The 20,159-nt window shown below is 42.1% G+C and overlaps 2 protein-coding genes across 2 annotated transcripts; one reads left to right on the forward strand and one right to left on the reverse strand.

Moving 5' to 3' along the window:
• The first annotated feature begins 2,519 nt into the window (after positions 1 to 2,519).
• IL6 (interleukin 6) lies at positions 2,520 to 7,893 on the forward strand. Its single transcript, XM_053410447.1, has 4 exons — positions 2,520 to 2,823; positions 5,470 to 5,580; positions 6,091 to 6,228; positions 7,285 to 7,893. Exons 1-4 carry the CDS (start codon positions 2,680 to 2,682, stop codon positions 7,450 to 7,452), a joined length of 561 nt encoding a protein of 186 aa, XP_053266422.1. The 5' UTR covers positions 2,520 to 2,679; the 3' UTR covers positions 7,453 to 7,893.
• Positions 7,894 to 11,598: 3,705 nt separating this feature from the next.
• Positions 11,599 to 17,113, reverse strand: TOMM7 (translocase of outer mitochondrial membrane 7). The gene is made up of 3 exons (XM_053410444.1): positions 16,871 to 17,113; positions 15,149 to 15,197; positions 11,599 to 11,838 (listed from the first exon to the last, which is right to left on the reverse strand). The coding sequence occupies exons 1-3, from the start codon at positions 17,067 to 17,069 to the stop codon at positions 11,823 to 11,825; spliced, it is 264 nt and encodes an 87-aa protein (XP_053266419.1). The 5' UTR covers positions 17,070 to 17,113; the 3' UTR covers positions 11,599 to 11,822.
• Between the last annotated feature and the right edge of the window lie 3,046 nt (positions 17,114 to 20,159).

Below are 20,159 nucleotides of genomic sequence, written 5' to 3' on the forward strand. Positions count from 1 at the left end.
AGTAGAAAGAGATCACAATGCCACTAGCATTGCTATCCCATTTTCCTGTGTAGGATTTGATAAGATTGTTCAAGGCAATTTATTATATAAAGATTTTATTTTTTTTAAGGGCCACTGTCAATTTTTAATCCTTGGCACTGATTTTGTGGCAATTCCAATATGTAATGCAGAAGACGTTTTATAACTCTTTTGGTTTTATTTGTTTACTGTTCCGCTTTTTCATAAGAACAGAAGGCTTGATTTGAATACTTTCCACATAGAAAAACACGATTGTATGTCCTACAAAGCCAAACGGCAACATGATAAATCATTTTTTCTCCAGGAAGTAAGCATAAAAATCTGAAAAGCTGCACTGACTAAGGGTTTTGCAATGCACCCAGAGAGTTCCCCAGTACGTCACAGGCAATTTGTGTGGTACAGTACTTTGAGCAAATGTCTAGTTATATACTATCTAGGAGGCCTGTAGTTGTCATTTTTAAAAATAGTTTCAGCCGAAAGCAAAAAAAGGGGAGTAGAAGGGAGAAGAACAGATTCTTCCATTAAAATTTCCCAACTAGTTTGTATTGTGTGGCAACAAAGCAGAGGAACCAAAGATCTTGCCATGCAACAGCCACAAAATTCCTGTTGCATTATAAAGAAATAACCTGGATAGAGGTAGTCATGATGGTTGGTGGTAACTATCTACTAGCCTAACGTAAACGTGTGATTCCAATGACTATCTGTATGTGTACATGGAGCAGGTCATGGGCATTAAACTAGAGTGCTTCTTTCTGCAATAAAATGGTGCAAGAAATCACTTTTCTCTATCTGTATCTAACAATATATAAAGTTAGTGATGTGTTCCCATTAAGTATTTTACCAAGACTTTAATCATCTGCAAGCGAGCTGACACGGCACTTGTTGTGAAAAATGCTTTAGATAATAAGCATATTAGAGAAAATCCTTTGGTTTTTTTATTTTTCTGTTTGATGTCCATTGCTTTTTGTTTTAACCACTTTTATAGCATTTTGCGGTGAAGATGTCCTTAAAATGCCTTAACAGAGAGATTTCTTAAGCCACTGAGATTCAGAGACCTCTATCTACAGAAAGAAAACTGAGTGCACTTCAGCCATTTATCCTTGCTGACTACGTGCAGCACCTTGATTCACAGAAGGGCAACATATGATCTTCTTTCTACTCCCTTCAACCTGATTCACACTTTAAGCATGTGAACAAATTAGAGGCTGACGTGAGGACAGGTAAAATGATCCCAGGATAACAGAGAAGAGCAGCCTGCAGAGGCTCCCTCAACCTTAAAAGCAAGCCTGATGTACAGCGAGAGACCAGAGTGCTGTTGACATATTCCAGGAACTCTATTTACTAAGATTTTTTTCAGGGTGGATCTATGAGTTTGTTTGGACCCTGGACAAGGGCCTGGAGGCTGAGAGGTGTTGGGTGGAGAGGTGTGTCAGAAGGAGAAGGGACGGCTATCTCTGCATACTTATTAGTAATTTGTATTATCAGTGGAGGAGAGCGGAATGACCTGCAGGCCCTTGACAGCTCTATCCCATCCATCCAAAGAAATCTCCCCAGGAGCCACTGGTGACCTGTGAGTCAGCTCTCTAGCAGGTGCAGGAGACTGGAAGCCTCCAGGGTCTTGAAGTCATGCGCACTGTCAAGCATCATGGCACTCACATAAGATGCCCTGGGCCTCATAGGTGGCCAAGGCATTGATCAAATACTGATGGAGCTATCATTGCACCTGAGGCAAGTCCCCAATGGGCTGCACATGTGCTGTATACCAGTACTCTGTTCTCTGTACTGCAGGGCGGCCCTTTCTGTGCTTGCAACAAAGGCTCCCACCTACTTTTTGCATTGTGCTGTGTGCTTTCCCATGCATCACAGTCATAGGAACTGCTTGGGGTGGGTGTGATCACTCCCTGCTGCTATGGAACAGTTTGGATGCAATTTGGACTAGGATTTCTTTATAGCCAGCATTGTTCCATAACAGAGCTTTTCCAAAGAAAAAGCTGAATTGCTTTTTGTTTATTATCTCAAATGACTACTCTCACTCCTTCATGAGAACTTTTTTTTTTTTTGCTCCAACACACACAGAGAGGAAATGAAAGAGGGGTCATCAGTCTCCCTTGCACATGCCTCACTTTAAAGTCTGTAAGCGGTCCACAAGAACATTAATCGAAGTAGGCTAAAAGGCATCTTCAGTTCCCTGTGACCTCACGCCTTACTCCAGTATTTCCCAGCAGATGCCCCCATGGTTCATTATACTACTTTTTTTAAAAAAGAAACCACCGCAAAAAAAAACCGCAGTAGTTCTTAATCAACGTTGGATTTCCCCAAGTGCAGTCAGACCCATCCAATAAATAGGTTCAGAAATGCCCTACAACTCACTCAGCTCTACAGCCCCCAAAGCTACAAAGCTTCTCGAGGCAGCAAAGAGGGTCAAGCCTAAGAAGAGAAGGCCATGCAGGCTCCGCTGGCGTGTGAGTTGGCAGCCGCCTTGGCGGGCTCCTCCTGTTCTGCAAGGGAGCGTCTCCAACTTGGCCGGGCAGCCTGGCGCGCAGCTGCAGCCGGCGGGAACCTCCTTGGTTCAGCTTGCCTAACTTCCTCGTTTTTCTCCCATCAGGCGTTTTTGGGGCTGCCGTCGCTCTCCTGCTGCTGCTGCTCCTGAGGGCAGAGGCTATGCCCGTCGGGGATTCCTCCGGGGAGTCCGAATTCAGCGACGACTCCTCGGCCAGGACGGTGCCGCCCGAGCGCCTCCAGCTGCAGAAATGCGTGGACCTGGCGCGCTGGCTGCAGGGAAGAGCGGCCGGCTTGACTCGAGAGGTGAGAGCAAGCGCGCAGAGCGCAACGAGAAACGAGCGCGCGTCTTTTCTTGGGGCGGGGACTCGGGCATCTCCTTTGCTTCTCTTAGCTGGGGTGTTGCAACTTTTCAAGCTCAGTGCAGGAGCTCCTTCTGCTCCTAAGCCTGGAGAAGGGAGTGCATCTTTCCAATGGTTCAAGGGCTGGCAGAGCCTCGCAACAACGCCTTGGGGCGTTTGCGCTCCCAGGACGCCGGCTAGAGACAGATCTCTTTGCAGAAGGACGGTTGAGATAAGAAAAGCATTTATTGCAAACGAACAGCAGCGGTGAAGTGGATTCTAGCAGGCCAAAAAGCATGCAGGCACGTCCAACAGGTAGATCGTGATCTAGCAGTAGATCACTGGATGTCTGTGGCAGATCACCGGTAGATCAGTGGCTCCCCCCACAGAAGTTAAAAAACTTTGCCTCCCCTGAAAAAAGCTCAACACCTTTGCCTTGCACCCCTAAAAAACGGGGCTTTCCTCCCTAAAAAAAGCTCAACATCGCTTTCCTCCTCCCCAAAGGTCAACAACTTTGAACTGAACCCCCAAATAAGGGGGTAGATCACTGCCAGTTTTTATCTCTGTGAGTAGATCACAGTCTCTTGGAAGTTGGCCAACCCTGTACAAGAACCCAGGAAAGGCAGGCTACAGGACTGAGCAGTGCTTTTTATTATTATTTGGGAACTCCCAATAATGTAAGTGTCCAATAACAATTTTGTTTGAAGTGCCCCCAAGAATTTCTAAAGCATTTTAAAATTACATTTATATCCCACCTGTCCTCCAAGGGGCTAAAGGTGGGCTACAGGGTTCTCAAACCATTTGAATGGCAATGTCCATCAACTATGGGAAGTGGCCCTCTCAAATTTTTTTTTGGGGGGGGGCGGCAAAGGAACCTCAGCCCTTAGGAGCTGGTTCCTATGCCCCATAATAACCCTGTGATGTAAGTTAGGCCTAGAAGTGACTAGAGATCTCCTGCTGGGCTTCAGAGCTGAGTGGGGATTTGTCCCCTCGTCCAACACTGTGAGGATACCAAAATGTAGAGCAGAAACCTTCAGAGCAAAACCAGGAAAGGCCAGTATGCACATAGGAAGCATTTAATAGAACTATATTTATTTAAAACAGCTTGTGTACATAAAGTATGTCACAATGCAAAGGATGATAAAGCAACAGGTAAACCATGTGGGTAGGCCGTTCCCATGTCAGGAAGTTGGTCGTTCATTACCTGCTTGGGACCAGGGTTGTGCTTCCTTGAAGAGCTACTTTTGTCACTTGTGGCTAAGAGTGCCTTCTACCAGTTTCAGCTGATTGGCCAGTTATGGCCATTCCTGGGCAGGGAAAATCTCAGGAACTGACTACTGCAATGTACCCTATATGGGGCTCCCCTTGAGTTTGGTCCAGATGGTGCAGTTAGTACTGCTATCTCATCAGCCTGTTACACCTTTCCTCCAACAATCTACTCTTTCAGTGTGATTACGGTATGACCTTTCATTTACTCAAGCCTTTTCTGAACGAATTTTAAAAAATATCTTCTGGCATTCTACTGTTATTTCAACTGTTATTCTTTTGTGCATTCTTTATATTTTTGGTTTTCTGAACACCACTGAGACATTTTACTGTGTCATAAATCTGTGTAATTTTTTTAAAAACACACATGCCCGCCAATACTTTCAGAGCCTCCATACAGTAATCCTCTAAACCCTACATTCCTTGTATATATTACAAACTTAAGTTGCAGTCTTATGTGCTGCCATAGGTGCCGCCAGCTCCCTGGGTGCCTGAGCACCCACAAAATTCCCCATGAAGGAGCCAGGCACTCACAAATTTTGGTGCCAGGGCCATGCAAGCTGCATGGCACCCACGGCCCCGGGCACCCACAGTCAGGGGGCCAAGCTAGCACTTTTGTGTGCCACTTACCTGGGAGTTACTTCTGAGGCTACATGGTTAGGTATGGGCTGATAGGCAGAGTTTGAGCGATGGCGAAGCGCTGGGTATTTCTAGGAGAATCGTTCAGCATGATGTATCCTATATTGGTCACTCTTTATTTAGGAATACACATTTGTTTTAGTAGCAGTATGTGCTTTTCTATATATATAAAAACAGTGCTCAATACATTCCTGTTCTCTCTTTCCTTATTCACTTATTACTTCATACTAATATTCACCAAAGAAGTTAAGATTTAGAGAAAAATGAATGATTTGAGATTTGAAGTCTTGTTTTTTGTTTTGCTTTCCAGGGTTGGGAAATTTGGTACCCTGGCTAAACATAGTGAAGAACCCAATTATTTTGCAGGGAAGTTCAAAATGCAGGGGCACACCTAAGTCAGTTTTTATAGGAAATGTTTAAAAAGTGGAGTTACAGTTGCAAATTGACATTCAGAATCCCTTTTTCTCAGTATACATTACAATTCCAATTTGAAATTGACCTAGCATTGCGAATACTGCTGCATCTACAGATTAGGGATAGCTGCCGGGGTCAGAAGACCACAGGAAAAGCAATTTCGGACCGCCTAATGAATGTCAGTGATGGAGAGAGGTTTACATCTTCCATGGGGTATATGGATGGTCTGGAATATAACATTAAAGTGGTCATGGGGGGGGAAGTCTGATTAAACCTTGTTGTGTTTTACTAGCTGTGTAAGAAGGAGGCCGTCTGTCAAGGCAAGATGGAACTGTCCGTGAATAATCTCAACCTTCCAAAGATCACTCAAGAAGATAAATGCTATGACACTGGATTTGAAAAGGCAAGTTTATTAATACATTACCAGTGGGACCAACAACAAAATGCTGGTTGAATTCTGCTGTTCAGGATTCCTGCCACTCCATCCCATTCCCAATAGTCAAGGAGCATTCAATCTATGGTTACTGAACATGCTCAGACCTCATTGTGCTCTTTTTGGAGTTTCCCTTTTTAGAACTAAGCATTTTTAATATGTTTGCAAATGCTGAGGTTTCCCTAAGCCTGCTGATGTTAACTACATAAGCAACAGCACTTATAGTCTGGATTGATAAAGACTGCATTTGTGTAGCATGAAAGCAAGAATTAAGTAGGAATGATTGTTTGGTGTATATAGTCAACCATATTATTTCCAAAGCTGTTCATAATATTTTGTTCAACTCAGAGTATTTTGACTGCTTACCCCAGTCATACAGTTTTATTGCACCATAAAATATTTGTTAAGGAATGTAATGAGTGTAATATTTCTGACTCATAAATTTCCGTTAACAACTTTTTATTTATTCTCCTGTTTTAGGAAACATGTCTGGGAAGACTTTCAAGTGGTCTTTATGCTTTTGGGACATTCTTTGAATATTTAGAAGAAGCTTCTGTTGAGACTGCAGAAACTTTTCGGCCAAGCACACAGCACCTGGCAAATACCTTGAGAGCAATGGTAAGTTCTATTACATTTAATCCTACATAAATGTTCTGGGAGATAAGGAGATGGAGGGAGAAGATTATGAAGTTCTGGAAGACAACACACAATGCACTCTGGTTAAGGACACATAACACTATAGGCACTAAATGGAAACATTTTTTCCCATTTGGTGTTTTACTTCTTTTTATTTAATTTATTAAATTTCTTTACCACCCTTCATTCGAGGATCACAGGGCGGTTTACAATGGAAAATCAAACAAATATATAACCTAAAAAACCATTGTTAGTTATGCTTATGACAGCTGTAACAATAAGCCTTATTAATGAGGGGGGACTATGTATTAGGTTGATAGACAAAGGGGGAAAAAGACTTTTCAATTTCCCCCTCCATGTAGAATTAGGACCTGTCTATGTGTAAAGTTCTATGGATGTATTTTAAAATACAATTTAAGTAGGTTCTTAACTTTTGAAACAGTGAGTTATTACCATTACCCAATTAATTCCTATATAGGAAAAAGGGTTAGGGGTTATAATGCAGAACTTGTCCCTTACAAAAGTTAGCTGTGTGAACAGTTTGGTTTAAGATAGAGAATACGGAGAGAGAAACTGTATCCAACAATATTTTGGGTTCTGGATGGGAAGAGTGTATGCATAACTGTTCCTTTGAGTGATCTGCATTATGTGCTTATAAGCATTATAATTTGTTTGTTTGTTTGTTTGTTTGTTTGTTTATTTAATAAAATTCATCTACCGCTTGATTATAGAAAACCTCCACATTCATGGCTTACCCCCAAGAAACCTGGGAACTGTAGCTTGTTAAAGGTGCTAAGAGTTGTTAGGAGACCCCTATTCTCCTTGGACAACTACATTTCCCAGAGTGGATTCACAATCAATCCCTTTCCTTAGAGAACTCCTAGATAACTTAAACATATAACATTGCATGTTACAAAGGGTTCTGCAATCTGTAAATACGTCCAACTAGCATCTTGCCTGAAGATGAGTAAAATCCATTTGTCTGATAAAAAAACAGCACCATAACCAGCAACTTTTATTATTTCCTCCCCTTAACAGATGAACAATCCTGAAACTGTGACCTTGCCAGATCCAGCCGCTCAGAAAATTCTTGCCACAAAGCTTCGAGAACACAGAGGCTGGACTGTTACACTTATCAAACACTTCATACTTCAAGATTTTACTTTATTTATGCAGAAAACTACAAGGGCTCTTCGTGTCTTATGAGAGGCCAGGAGTTCTAATGCCTTTTAAAAATTGGGCACATCAGTTCTCAAAACATCTGCAGTTGAAGCAGAGGTTCATGTTGTTCTCCTTTTTGAGAACTCACTATGTTGTTTCTTTAATTGGGAATATGCTATTTGCAGTTATTTATGATATTTAATATATTTATTAAATTTGTGTATGCATTTTTACTCCCAAGACTCACAGCCAATTTTAACAGGGAGTCAGCACCACACCATTTCAGTATTCACTGAATATTTTACTTGAAAATTATAGATCGAGAATATACAGCTAAATTATACCATATTTTTTTGGAAAAGTATATTTAATATATTTTTTAGAAAACAAAAATTTGTATGGGTTTACAGTGAAAGACAATCTGTTTTATTGCTGCTTTAACTGATTTTAATATTTAATATTTTATACTGTACTGTTGTAACCCACCCTGGGGCCTTATGGAGAATAAACCAAATAAATTATTAAAAAACTACTTTATTGCACTGCATCTGTATTATGGGTTAATACCATGTTTATATCAGGTTTACTGCAAATGTCCTTTACTTTTAGTAGATCAAAATGTTTTCAACATATGTTCATTCCAAAAGTGAGCTAGAAAATGTTAAACATGAGATGTAATGTTACCAATGGGAGCTGTAACAAAAGGTTGCAGTACAGAGTGCTTCTGTTCTTTCAATATATTCTACTCCATTCTTCACAACAGACATTTTACATTCTGGGGCCAGTGAACATACAGAATTTTCAGTGGGCTGTTTTTCAAGGGGATGAGAGAGAGAGAGGGAGAGAGAGAGAGAGAGAGAGAGAGAACGAACTACAGTAATGGTTAAAATTAATGCTAGAGACCAGATGCATTTCAGACTGCAAGGGCTCTTCATATTTTTATGTTTGCTTTTATTTGGGGAAGATTAAATTTGAATTTGTATATGTGTGTGTGTGTGTGTGTGTGTCAAACTACATATATCACATTGCTCACACTCAATTTTGTGCCTTTGATTTATATTCCACTTTTTGGCATTTTCACATCCTAAGGTAGCTTAGGTAAAGGGTAAAGGGACCCCTGACCATTAGGTCCAGTTGTGGCCAACTCTAGGGTTGCGACGCTCATCTCACTTTATTGGCCAAGGGAGCCGGCGTGCAGCTTCCGGGTCATGTGGCCAGCATGACTAAGCCGTTTCTGGAGAACCAGAGCAGCGCACGGAAACGCTGTTTACCTTCCCACTGGAGCGGTACCTATTTATCTACTTGCACTTTGACGTGCTTTCGAACTGCTAGGTTGGCAGGAGCAGGGACCGAGCAACGGGAGCTCACCCCGTCGCAGGGATTTGAACCACCAACCTTCTGATCGGCAAGTCCTAGGCTCTGTGGTTTAACCCACAGTGCCACCCGCGTCCCATATTTAATGACAGGCAGCTTACCTGTCATTAAATAACAACGGTGGGAAACTACATCAACAAAAGAAATAGTAACAAAAAGTAGCAATTTGATTAAATTACCTTATGTTGCTTCTCCTTTGCATGTTTCAGTTTTCAGGCCACCTATCCACCCCTTCATGCTGCTGCTACTGAGATTTGAAACAGCACTCCCATTCAGGTACTGGTTAGAGAGAGCTCATTACGCTCCGTTGTACAAATTGCTTCAATTCAGGGGGGGCTGCTTCCCCACATCCCTCTGGTAGTCTGCACAATGGCAGATGGAGGGTGGTAACAGGCTCTCCGAAGCTGAATGTAGGAACAATGGAAGGGAGCCTGGCTGATGTTTCCTTTTCTGATAGCCACAATAAAGGCATGATGGAAGACTGATTTTCTTTTCCCAAAGGGGGAAGATGATATTCTTAAAAGACAGCAGTGGGTTTTGTTTGGGCGGCTGCTGCATGTTGGAATGTGCCTGTATGCACTGTATGCCTGTATGCACTTTGATAATTGATATTTCTATTATATAAGTAACAAGCCTGCCTAATAGACATTTGCAGTTAGAGTGAATTAATAATACTTAAGACTGCAGTTTTCTGTACATTTTTGGGAGTAAGTACTACTGAACCAAATAAGTCTTTCATCTTTGTCCTGCTTCCTCATTAGATCTCTTGATGTAGTACTTTTTCTAAATACTTAAATCCAAACGCATTATCATAGTAATCCTCAAAAAAGCCCTGATAGGCAATGCTGTATTACAATACCCAACCTATAAGTGGGCAGCTGAAGCCAAGAAACAGCTACTTGTCCAAAGCCACTCAGCAAATCCACAGCTGAAGTGAAGCTTGGACCAGATATTTCATAATTCATTCTCTTAACTGCACTACAAAGTTGACGCAGCTTCCTCTCACCATCCTTCTACTTTACTGGGCACTCTTCAGGCATAGCAAGAAAGAAATAGTCTGACTCGCTCAGAACTGCCATCTGGCTACGTACACCAACTCTTCTGCATCCTGGACTTTTCTGGGAACCGAAAGAACATGTATCACGGAGTTAAATGTACTGACATATCAATCTTTATTGGATGTCAAGTATGAGTCCAGACATAGTAAGGTCCCCAACCTTTTTAGGCCTAGGGTCACTTTTGGAAATTTAGGAAGCTGTCGTGTGGGGCCTAAAGAAATATCCCAAACGGTTTATGCTTAGATCCTCTCACAAACAACTGGCAAATCACCTACATCCCTCCAAAAATAAAACACGAGAACAAAAAAACAGGAAACACCCAACCTCAAAAAGACACTCCCACCCCAGCCCCCAGCCCAAACTGAAACCAGGAGCAGAGGGCCTTGCTGAGTGCTAAGGGGTGTGTCTGAAGACACTATACTGGGAACAGTAGACCTAAGGGAATCTTGCTTGTTGGCAAGTCAGCAGCCAGAGGTCATCACCAAAGTGGTGGATAGGTATAGGCATGTACATATTCAGACCTTATCAAAATCTTAGCAGATTCTGACAACTGGTTCCTCAGCTAGTTACCCCCTTTATTCTTTGGGGGAAGGCAGAGTGTTTTTTTTGAGCCCCATCTCTGTTCAACAAATTGTCAGTACACTGACTGGAGAGCAGTGCTCTGCATCCCCCGTTAGGGCACTGGGCTTCACTCACGTCAACACTGTATACTTCTTTTTCTGCCACTGCCAAGACTAACAGGGGTCTGATCAAATCTTCCTGACGTTCCAAGCTTTTGCTTGGCCACTGATGTAAACTGACGGGCTGACCCAGTGAGCTTTTGAAATGTTGGACACTGGTAAAGCAATTATTGATCTTCTTTCTGTGCGTGCAAAGGACGAACACATAGCAGTGCCCCCTATACTACGTCAAACACATTCTAATGGAAAACTAAACAGTGGCTTATTGGTTGGTACATTCCTTACCACTTAGGAATGGCTTCCTCACAAGTAGCCAGGACTCTTTTTGAAGTATGGTGTTTTCTCCAAGCCACAACAAACAGATATATCACCACCCCGCTCTTGCCAGGAAAGCTAGGTTTGTAAAAAAAATAACGGTACCTTCTAGGTTTCTGTAGCTTCATAGCTGCAGTCTCTGGCTCCCAGACATGCCTAAGGTTTGTCAAGGTTCAACTGTCTGTACTATTATTGTAGGTATGTGGAAAGGAGGGTATTGTTGAAGATAATGCTTATTGATTATGCATATGCAGCATTTTTCCTCTGCAGTGTCACCAAAGAGATTACTTTGTTCAACCCATGAACAAACAACCCAGTGTCTGAAGACTACAAAGATGAGGTTGAAATAATAAGGCTATGTTTAGCCTGAACACAGTAAAACTGGAGGGCTGTCACACATAAGATGGAGCAAGCTTGTTTCTGCTGCTCCGGAGGATAGGACTCAAACCAATGCATTCAAATTACAAGAAATGAGATTCTGACTAATCATTAGGAAGAACTTTCTGACTGCAGGAGATGTTAAGACAGTGGATCAAAGTACCTCGGAAGATAGTACTCTCCCTCGTGGGATTTTTTAAAACAGAAGTTGGATAGCCATCTGTCTGGAATTTTTTGGCTGTGATTCTTGCACTGCAGGGGGGTTGAACTAGATGGCCCTTAGGGTCCCTTCCAACAATTCTATGAAATCCAGCAGTTGGATGTAAAGGGAAATGAGTCTTAACATGTGTCATGACCTGCAAAAATTAGATTTCCTCATTAAAGAATTTCAGACAAAATATTTATTCTAAAGGGAAAAAATGAAAGTGTAACACAAATAAATTAGACAGATGGAAATTCCATTATGTTGTAAGCATATTCCATGTTGTCAGGGAAGTCTGCTTGCCAGTGGCATAGCTCAGTGTTGTTTTTCCTAGCCTTTGGAATGCATGCATCTCCATCTTTTTTTCCTGCTCAGCAGCCGGCTTCCATAATGCTGTGGTTAACTCCTTCATCCCCATAGTAGACTAAGAGAGGTGGAGGAAGAAAAAAGGGGGAAAAATTAAGTTGATCACAACTCTTATAATGCTGTTACCAGCAGAACAGCTCTTTCAAGAAATACTAAAAAGTACAACTTTGTCACTTACAGCACAGTTCTATACATGTCTAATGAGAAGCAAGTCCTGTTGATTTCAATGTTGTAATTATTATGTAATTGAGTACAGAGCTGCAGCTTTACACATTCAATAATGTATTCAACCGTGGAAGGTCAGCCAGTGCAGATGCAAGTAAGTCATATTAATTAACAGAACAGAGCAAATGTAGAATCATTAGAAGAGACTAGGGATACTTTATTCAGTTCCACTCTGATAATCACCTGCAGCTGAGGGATAGTCAGCCTAGGCTACCCAACAGTGACAGAGGTGGGGTTTAGGCTTGGATTCAGGTTTGAATTCAATCATCAATACATAACAGATACTGAGGTGGCCATTAGGAACACCATCATATTTAAAGTGCTAAATGCACCCAACCATATAAGATGGAATTAACACTCATGTGACTGTAGAATACATTTGGGGGTATTTTATCTGCCTTCTAGTTTCTCTCTCTCTCTCTCTCTCTCTCTCTCTCTCTCTCTCTCTCTCTTTCTTTCTTAGTATACTGTCACATTCTTTCAGTGCAATTCTGAGGTGGCTTCAAGAAATTGTAATATTATGACTGATCTTGAAACTAACCTAGATTGACACAGACAAGTAATATTAAGGCTTATCCATATTACACTGCTCTCCAAAAATGCTCACAATCCCAACTATTATTTTCAAGGGAACCTGGCAACCCATCATGGACTCTAGAAATAAAATTCTAGATAAAATTCTATCCATTATCACGCATACCAGAATGAAATCAAAGATGAAACATGTAACATAATAAGCGAGTGAAGTTATGATAGTCAGCTCAGTTGACTGGTTGGAAAGGCCAAATAATAGCTAGAAAGACAGTTTCTGCTTTTAAAAGTCAGCAAGATTATTTAGGTACTATAAATAATATGGTTCAAGCCACAAACAAGAAATTGGTGGAATCTTCTCAATGCTTCATCTCATTTACACTCATTTAAATCCCGAGCAAATTTATGATATTGTGTATTTAGGCTGCCATTTTACCTAGGAGTAAGTCCCATTAAGTCCCAGTTTTTGAGTAAACATAAGAGTTCACTCTCAGTGTCCACCCCAATTATGCTACTAAACTATCCCCCAAAATAGTAAACACTATGATCACATCCATTTTTCTATCTGCCCATCCATTGGTCTTCAAGATTCCAAGGACTGACAAAAATATAAAATAGTTAAAGGGGAGCACATTCTTCCCTTCCCTTCCCAACCCATTTCATTACTACTACAAAGACTTCTTAAATGTGTTGACCATTTCAAATATGTGTGACACATCTAAATGAATGAATGAATGAATGAATGATTTAATACCACATGTTGGTTCAGGCCACAGTAATGGAAACCCCATGTTTTAGTGCAGAAATTAATAGCACTTTGGTCCCAGTCACCAAAAACAGTGATCCCAAAGTGTCGGAAGAAGCTCTAAGGCACTTGAGTGGGGAATGCTGGAAACACACCAGTTGTGTGTATCTGTGCCTGGTGAATGTATGTGCTGTATGAGTGGGGGGGATATGCTGTATATGCAGTGAGTGTGGGGAGGGGTGTTTGCATGTGCACATTATGTAAGTGCAAGTGTGGTTAGTGTGCTGGATGCTTGGCGAGTACATGTGTATTGGGGGTGTCTGTATGTATGCTGCATACAATCCAACAAAGCCACTTTGGGCATCATGCACTTCACTTAACAGAACAAGTCTCATTTAATTGTATATCCTAAACATACTGGATAATACAAGAAAGTCTTGTATTAAGAAGAGGATGCATTTTATCTTTTAAATCTCATAAATGCAAAAACAGAGGCAGATGACAAGACATAAAATTGAATAAATTGATCACCTGCAGATTTTTTAAACAGACAATGGGATTTTACATGACAGTTTAATTACAGGAGTCTAAACAGCAGTCAGACAGCAGCCAGACAGTAGAATATTAAATGATAAAATGTTACATTAATGCCAATTCTCAGTAGCATCCATACAATAAAGTGTCACCATACAGAAGCACCATAAATGCAAGGAGAAATTAATGAAAAGCTTGAATGGTTTTTTTCTATTACTTCCAGAATTTTATAAGAAAGGAAAGTCCTTCTGCCAATCTGGTTTGTTTTGAATTTAAAAAACAAAACAAAAAAACCAGCAAATTTTAAACCACCTCTGAGATCACATAGGACACAGGTGGAGAACCTGTCACCTTTCAGATGTTGTTGGACTTTAACTCATATCAGCCCCAGGAATGGTGGGAGTCCACCAATACCTGGAAGTAGATTCTGACTGGTCATATCCAACTAAATCATACTCAAAACAGACCAACTGAAATCAATTGACTTAAGTCCACTGATTTAAATTGACTTACTCTCAGTAGGAGTAACATTAGTAGTCATTCATAAACTTTATACTTATTCATGCCTCAGCAACAGCAAAAAAAAAAAAAAGTTTCTCCCACTAATCCACTCTGAAGCCTAACAGTCTGTTTGGAAAACAAACTGTTAGGCTTCAGAGTGGATTAGTTTTATTAGGCTTTATTAGGCTTTTTATTAGCCTTTATTAGTCTAGTTTTATTAGGCTCCTACTCTCCACCTCATTCCAACTCTTAACATGTAACCACTCATATTTTCCACGAGGTCTTATTAGTGCCATCAGGCAACAACAAAATGAAACAGAAGGCCTATGCCTTGTACATTGATCAAACAACAAACAACATACACTGCCTTTTTAAAAATTCAGTTTCAAGCAGGGTAAGCTGTCGGTGTTTAAATCATTCGATGGTTACCAGTTCTTGGTTTGTAATGTTACTGAAGCAAGCTCATTCCAAGAGAAAGAGGACTTGACACAATCAGGTCATATCCCTTGATGATATACTTAAGTCAGCAACCAAAAGATAGAACATTTCCTTCTTATGGTGTGTCCCTTAAATTAAAAAATGGTAGCACCAAATCCTGACCTACACCTTACATGAGAATATAGCAACAGTTAAAATGTAATTTGTGTGATATTTCTGTAAGTGCACGTGTAAGAGATGTATAAATGGAATGGGACTTACTCTTAGGTAAGTGAGTGTAGGATTGTAGCAAAAGTTTCAAACTCTCCCCTCCAAGTTAATCACAAAGCACATGTTCTATTTTCTCCTTTAGCAGGCATTATTTCTGCTGAGGTATTAACTAGTGAAAACATACCTCAGAACGGTTGGCTCAGGCATTCCAGGATCTGCACCTCTCTTAAATCCTAGTTACAAACAATGTATCTGTCAGTTTATATCATGAATATATTATTGCTTTTACATATAATAAATATTTCTAGAATTAATGCACACATGACTAGCCACAGTAATGTAATAGATAGCATTGCACTTTGATACAGTCTCCTGCACTCCCCACCCCAACATGCCATAAAGTAGAAGTGCAAAGAAAGGGGTCCATTCTATTGCGTGCTCAGCAACACACATTGAAAACCCCACTCCTCTGCACCAGCAGGTGACTTGGGCTGCAAGCCTAACCCCATACTTACCTGAGTGTAAGCACCATTAAATGTATTAGGATTTAGATAGATTCCAAGTTAGAATTGCACTGATAATCTGCCTGGGAAGAAAGAATACTCTTCTAAAGAAATAATACTCTTCTAAAAGTATTTCTGACATCTAAAACAGTCCTTATTTTGTGGCATGATGTATGTTGCCCACCAAATCCACCAGACAGAGAAAAACAGTCTCTGATCTTACTAATAAATAGGACTTTACTGCATTGTTAATGGAATTCAGTAAGAAATGTCCTGCACAACAGGCCCATGGATAATGGAATAATTTATTTCCCAGCAAATGAAAAAGAAGTTGTCAATGACACTTCATAGAACAGAATCATTGCTGAACTAATTGAGCTTGGCCTGGGAAATTCTAAGAACATTCTAAAAATTGGCCTCTAGTTTTCAGAAATCTGCTGACTTCTAAGCAAACTCCTGATACCACAAAAGAAATAACATACCTGTGAGCAATTTTAACCATGTTTACCTTTGTGTCATGCTTAAACACATTTAGGAGTTCACATAATCGTGAAATACAGAATTCTGAAAGCTTAAACTATTATTTATAAGCAACTTGCAAACTGGGGTGGGGAGATTGTCAGTGATTATTCCTCCATTCAGCTCACTCAAGTAGAAAGCTAGCACACCAGAGAGACAAATGTAGCCCAGCTTACTGCTGGATATAATTATTTCTTCTTGCAAGGTGTTATAGCTTTCAGCGCACAAGAGCATCCAACAGTTGTGTCGCCCACAGACAGTCTGAAGCGGTGTTTCCCAAACTCGGGTCGCCAGCTGTTTTGGGGACTACAACTCCCATCATCCCTAGCGGGCAAGACCAGTGAGGTCAGGGGTGAAGGGAATTCTAGTCCGAAAACAGCTAGAGACCCGAGTTTGAGAAACACTCAAGGTCACAGGAGATCCTTCTATCACCATATTCACACAAGCTCGCCTTCTAACGAGTACTAGGAAAGGAAAGGAAAAACAGAAGGGCTTTCACGATACAGCCTGCTTGCCTTTTCTCTAGGTTAAATCCGAAACTAGCAGCGCTAAAGTGAGCTGTGAAGCGGAGAATTTGGGTTCAGGGAACGGAAGCGGACACGGGCAATGAGCTGCTTCTGCCCCACAGGGAACTCTCCCCGCTAATCACGAGGAGCTATGGGGAATCGGCCACGTGACTCGCCGGTTGCGTCACTGTCGCCGCCGCGTTCCAAGAAGCCGCGCCGCGCGCGCGCTCTAAACAGCCGTTGACGGGAAGACCGTTAACGGTTCGGGAAGCTGCCCCGCCCCGCCCCCGTCGCCTGCCTCAGGCCAGAGTATACCGAGTCTTCCGTGACCAAGCCGCCCGCGGCAACCTACTTGCTCTTCCCCAGCTCAGGACTGACCTAGATATAGTACTACCGGGATGAAGCCCCACCGGATGGCAAACTGCCCGCCCTTGAACAAGTGCTGCAGGCGCTGCTTGGACTCTTTGCTCAGCTTCGGCATGGCGGCGGCCGCGTTGTCGTCTCGGAGGCAGCGAAGAGCGAGAGGCGAGGGTGGTAAAGAAAGGCCTGCCTTTTGCTTCCTGGCGCTACGACGCATGCGCGCGGAGGGGAGGCCTACTCGGCGAGGTTATGTTGTAGGGCAGCGGCGCCGCCTCAGGCTGGCTGGGAAAGGCGGGAACGGCAGCCGCTGCTGAGGAAACCTAGAGCCGAGCTTGCCGCGTAGGCCGAAGCGAAAAAGAATGTGTTGAAATCGGCTCCGCTTCATGACCGGCGGATGAGGACGCGCCAATATTGGATGGAAATCCCTACATGCAGGAGTCGGGTTTTTTCCACCTTTTCCGCCGCATGGGGTCCATTTCGTTGCTCTTCCCGGCTAATAGTAGTGCCTGCCTATCTCCGCCGGAGTAAGTCGTGGCAAATATCCCCCCTCCACCCCGTTTCTGAGCATTACACACACGCACCTCGCTACACGCTTGTTCTTCACACATGATCTAAAACGGAGTTTCCCCCTCTTTAACATCACAGAAGTGTTTTTTAAGGGCCAGCTCGTTACGTTTTTTCGTGGAAAAGTTGTTACCACGTGGACCGACCCTCGTGGTAGGCCATCTACACTTGAGGTTAAGAGGGAGAAGGCAGGGGATGTGAGTTCCGCAGGCTCCCTGGCAGACGCCGAGTGGAAATTCAGTTTTGCTTCCAAAGCCCGCATGGAAGTCAATAGCGTTTCCTTTTGCATGTAAATTCTGTGTTCTACCACTGGCCTAACCTAAGGTTACCAGATGTCGCCGTTTCCCGGGGACAGTCCCCGGATTTACAAATCAGTCTCCTGACAAAATCCATCTATTTAGTAGGAAGTTGAAAAGTGTCCCTGGATTCATTGAAAAAAATCTGGTAACCTTAGCCTAACCCTGTTTGTCTGGATTTAGCACTCTGACAGGTGCTGCCTTCGAAAGTGGATTTTCTGTCATGTATTTTTCTGCTGCTGCTTAAAACATTTCCTGGCTATTGGCCTTCACCAAATGGTGTAGTAGCCAATTACGTTTGGATGGAGAAATATTTTCATTTACATATCTTGAACCTTCAACCAAGAAATTAATTTAAAAAAAAAACCCTTGAAAAAATAATAGCCACTTTCTCTACACTATGCACAGTTTTTTAAACCTTTGTCATGTCCTGCTTTTGTCCTCTCTCCCCCCACCCCAGCCCCAGCTGATGTTCAAGTAAACCAACCCTTGTAGATCTGCCCTAGCGAGTTTTGATTAAATTTGCATATGGGAAAATGATTGAATAAGAAAAAAGCATGCTTCCTTTGTTGGGTGGATCATGAAATCAGTATTGTAGAGTTGGAAGGGATCCTGAGGGTCATCTACTCTAACCCCTCAATTCAGGAATCACAACTAGATCATATATATGATAGACATCCAAACTCTGCTTGAAAACCTCCAAGAAAGGAGAGTCCATCACCTTTCATGGGAGTCTGTTCCACTGTTCCTGTCAGAAAGTTCTTCCTGATGTTTAGTCAGAATCTCTTCTTGTTAACTTGAACCCATTGGTTTGGGTCCTAGGCTCTGGAGCAGGAGAAAACAAGCTCGCTCCATGCAACAGTGTTTAAGATATTTGAAGGTGGCTATCCTATCTCCTCTCGGTCTCTTCTTTTCAAGCTAAACATACCCAATTCATTCAACCATTCCTCATAAGGCATCTATCTACTCCAGCATCTTGTTCCCAGATGCCAAAGGGTATCCCTACAAGCAGAATATGAGTACTTCAGCAGTCTCCCCACTTGGCGTGTTTATCAACTCATATTCAGAGATCTATTGCCTCTAACCATGGAGGTAGTATAAAACCACTATGGCTAGTCGCCATGAATTTATCTACATGAATTTGTCCATCCTCCATGAATTTATCTGCAGTGAATTCAGATGCCATTAGTGTATAGATTTGGCCAGCATGTGTCATTTTGCTCTTACCTGCATTGAACCTGATTTGCCATTTTATCATCGGTTCACCCAGTTTGTAGAGACTTTTCTGAAGTGTTTCAGATGCACTAGGGAGATTGCCTGTCTTGGGTTTCTTCTTAGCCTACCCTTCACTGAAATTGTATGAGCTGTTGCCTATCTTTAGGGGCCATACTTAACAAGCTGGAGAAACTCTTTTGGGCATCACACAAACACTGCAACCAAGCACTAAAACCAGTACTGATAACTCCAGTAGAATTTGGGTTTTCAGCAAGGGAGACACCAGGGAAAGCATGTGTGCCCACAGGTGCCACATCAGCATTTCCTGATACACATCTCGATTAGAACAGTTACATTTTATCAGTTTTGCATTGGCATGAATGTAAACCAAATTGAAGTGCAGTTGAATCTCAGTTATGAAATATATAAATGAGCTAACCTGCCAGTTTCAGAAATTTTATTACTATTTAAAATTCTGCTCCTCTACATACACTGATAGAGAATGTTGGAGGCAGTCCTTGCACTGTCTTCCCAAAGCTGGGTAAATGAGGTGCTAGGCTAGGCTATGGGCAGGAGGCATAAGGGCTCTTGCCAGGGTCCTAGAGTCCTTCCTTCTTCCTAAGGCATATTGAGCACTTTTCCAGCTTTGTGAAAGAGGTGGGAGAGCTCTATGACCCTGCCAGAGCCTTGCACCTCCTTTCAAAAGCCTGGCACCTTGATTAGCTTAACTGGCTGGTGGGGGGGTGACCCATGGGTTCCATGTCAAAATACTATTGCAGCCCACTTGGTATGAAGCTAGAGGCTTGTGTGCCTCACTGTTTAGAACCCAGCTTGGGAGAGTGACTTGTTGACCCACAATTTACCCTATTTTGTCAATTGGACATTTTAGGTTTGGGAGGCTGAATAAACCCAGAACAGTTGTGTCCAGACTAACAGATATTTGCAGCATAAAGAGCATCCACAAACCAAGCAGAGCCCATCCACTAGCTAGCTGGTTTTTTGTCTTTCATACCTTCTGCACTGTTGAATTCCAAAGCTGGGGTAATTTGGAAACTTCTCAGTCTCCAATGTGACAGTTGAAGCATTAGAAAAATGTGTGATCCTCTAAGAAGCAGCTAATTGCAAAATGCTTTAAAATTGCCGTGCTAGGAGGATAACATTTAGCTGAGAGAGAAAGCTATTATTTACAGCACTGTAGTCTTGGTGTGCACAGCTTCTTATACTTCTTCAAA

This window comes from Podarcis raffonei, chromosome 12, assembly GCF_027172205.1.
Source record: "Podarcis raffonei isolate rPodRaf1 chromosome 12, rPodRaf1.pri, whole genome shotgun sequence".
Lineage (NCBI taxonomy): Eukaryota > Metazoa > Chordata > Lepidosauria > Squamata > Lacertidae > Podarcis > Podarcis raffonei.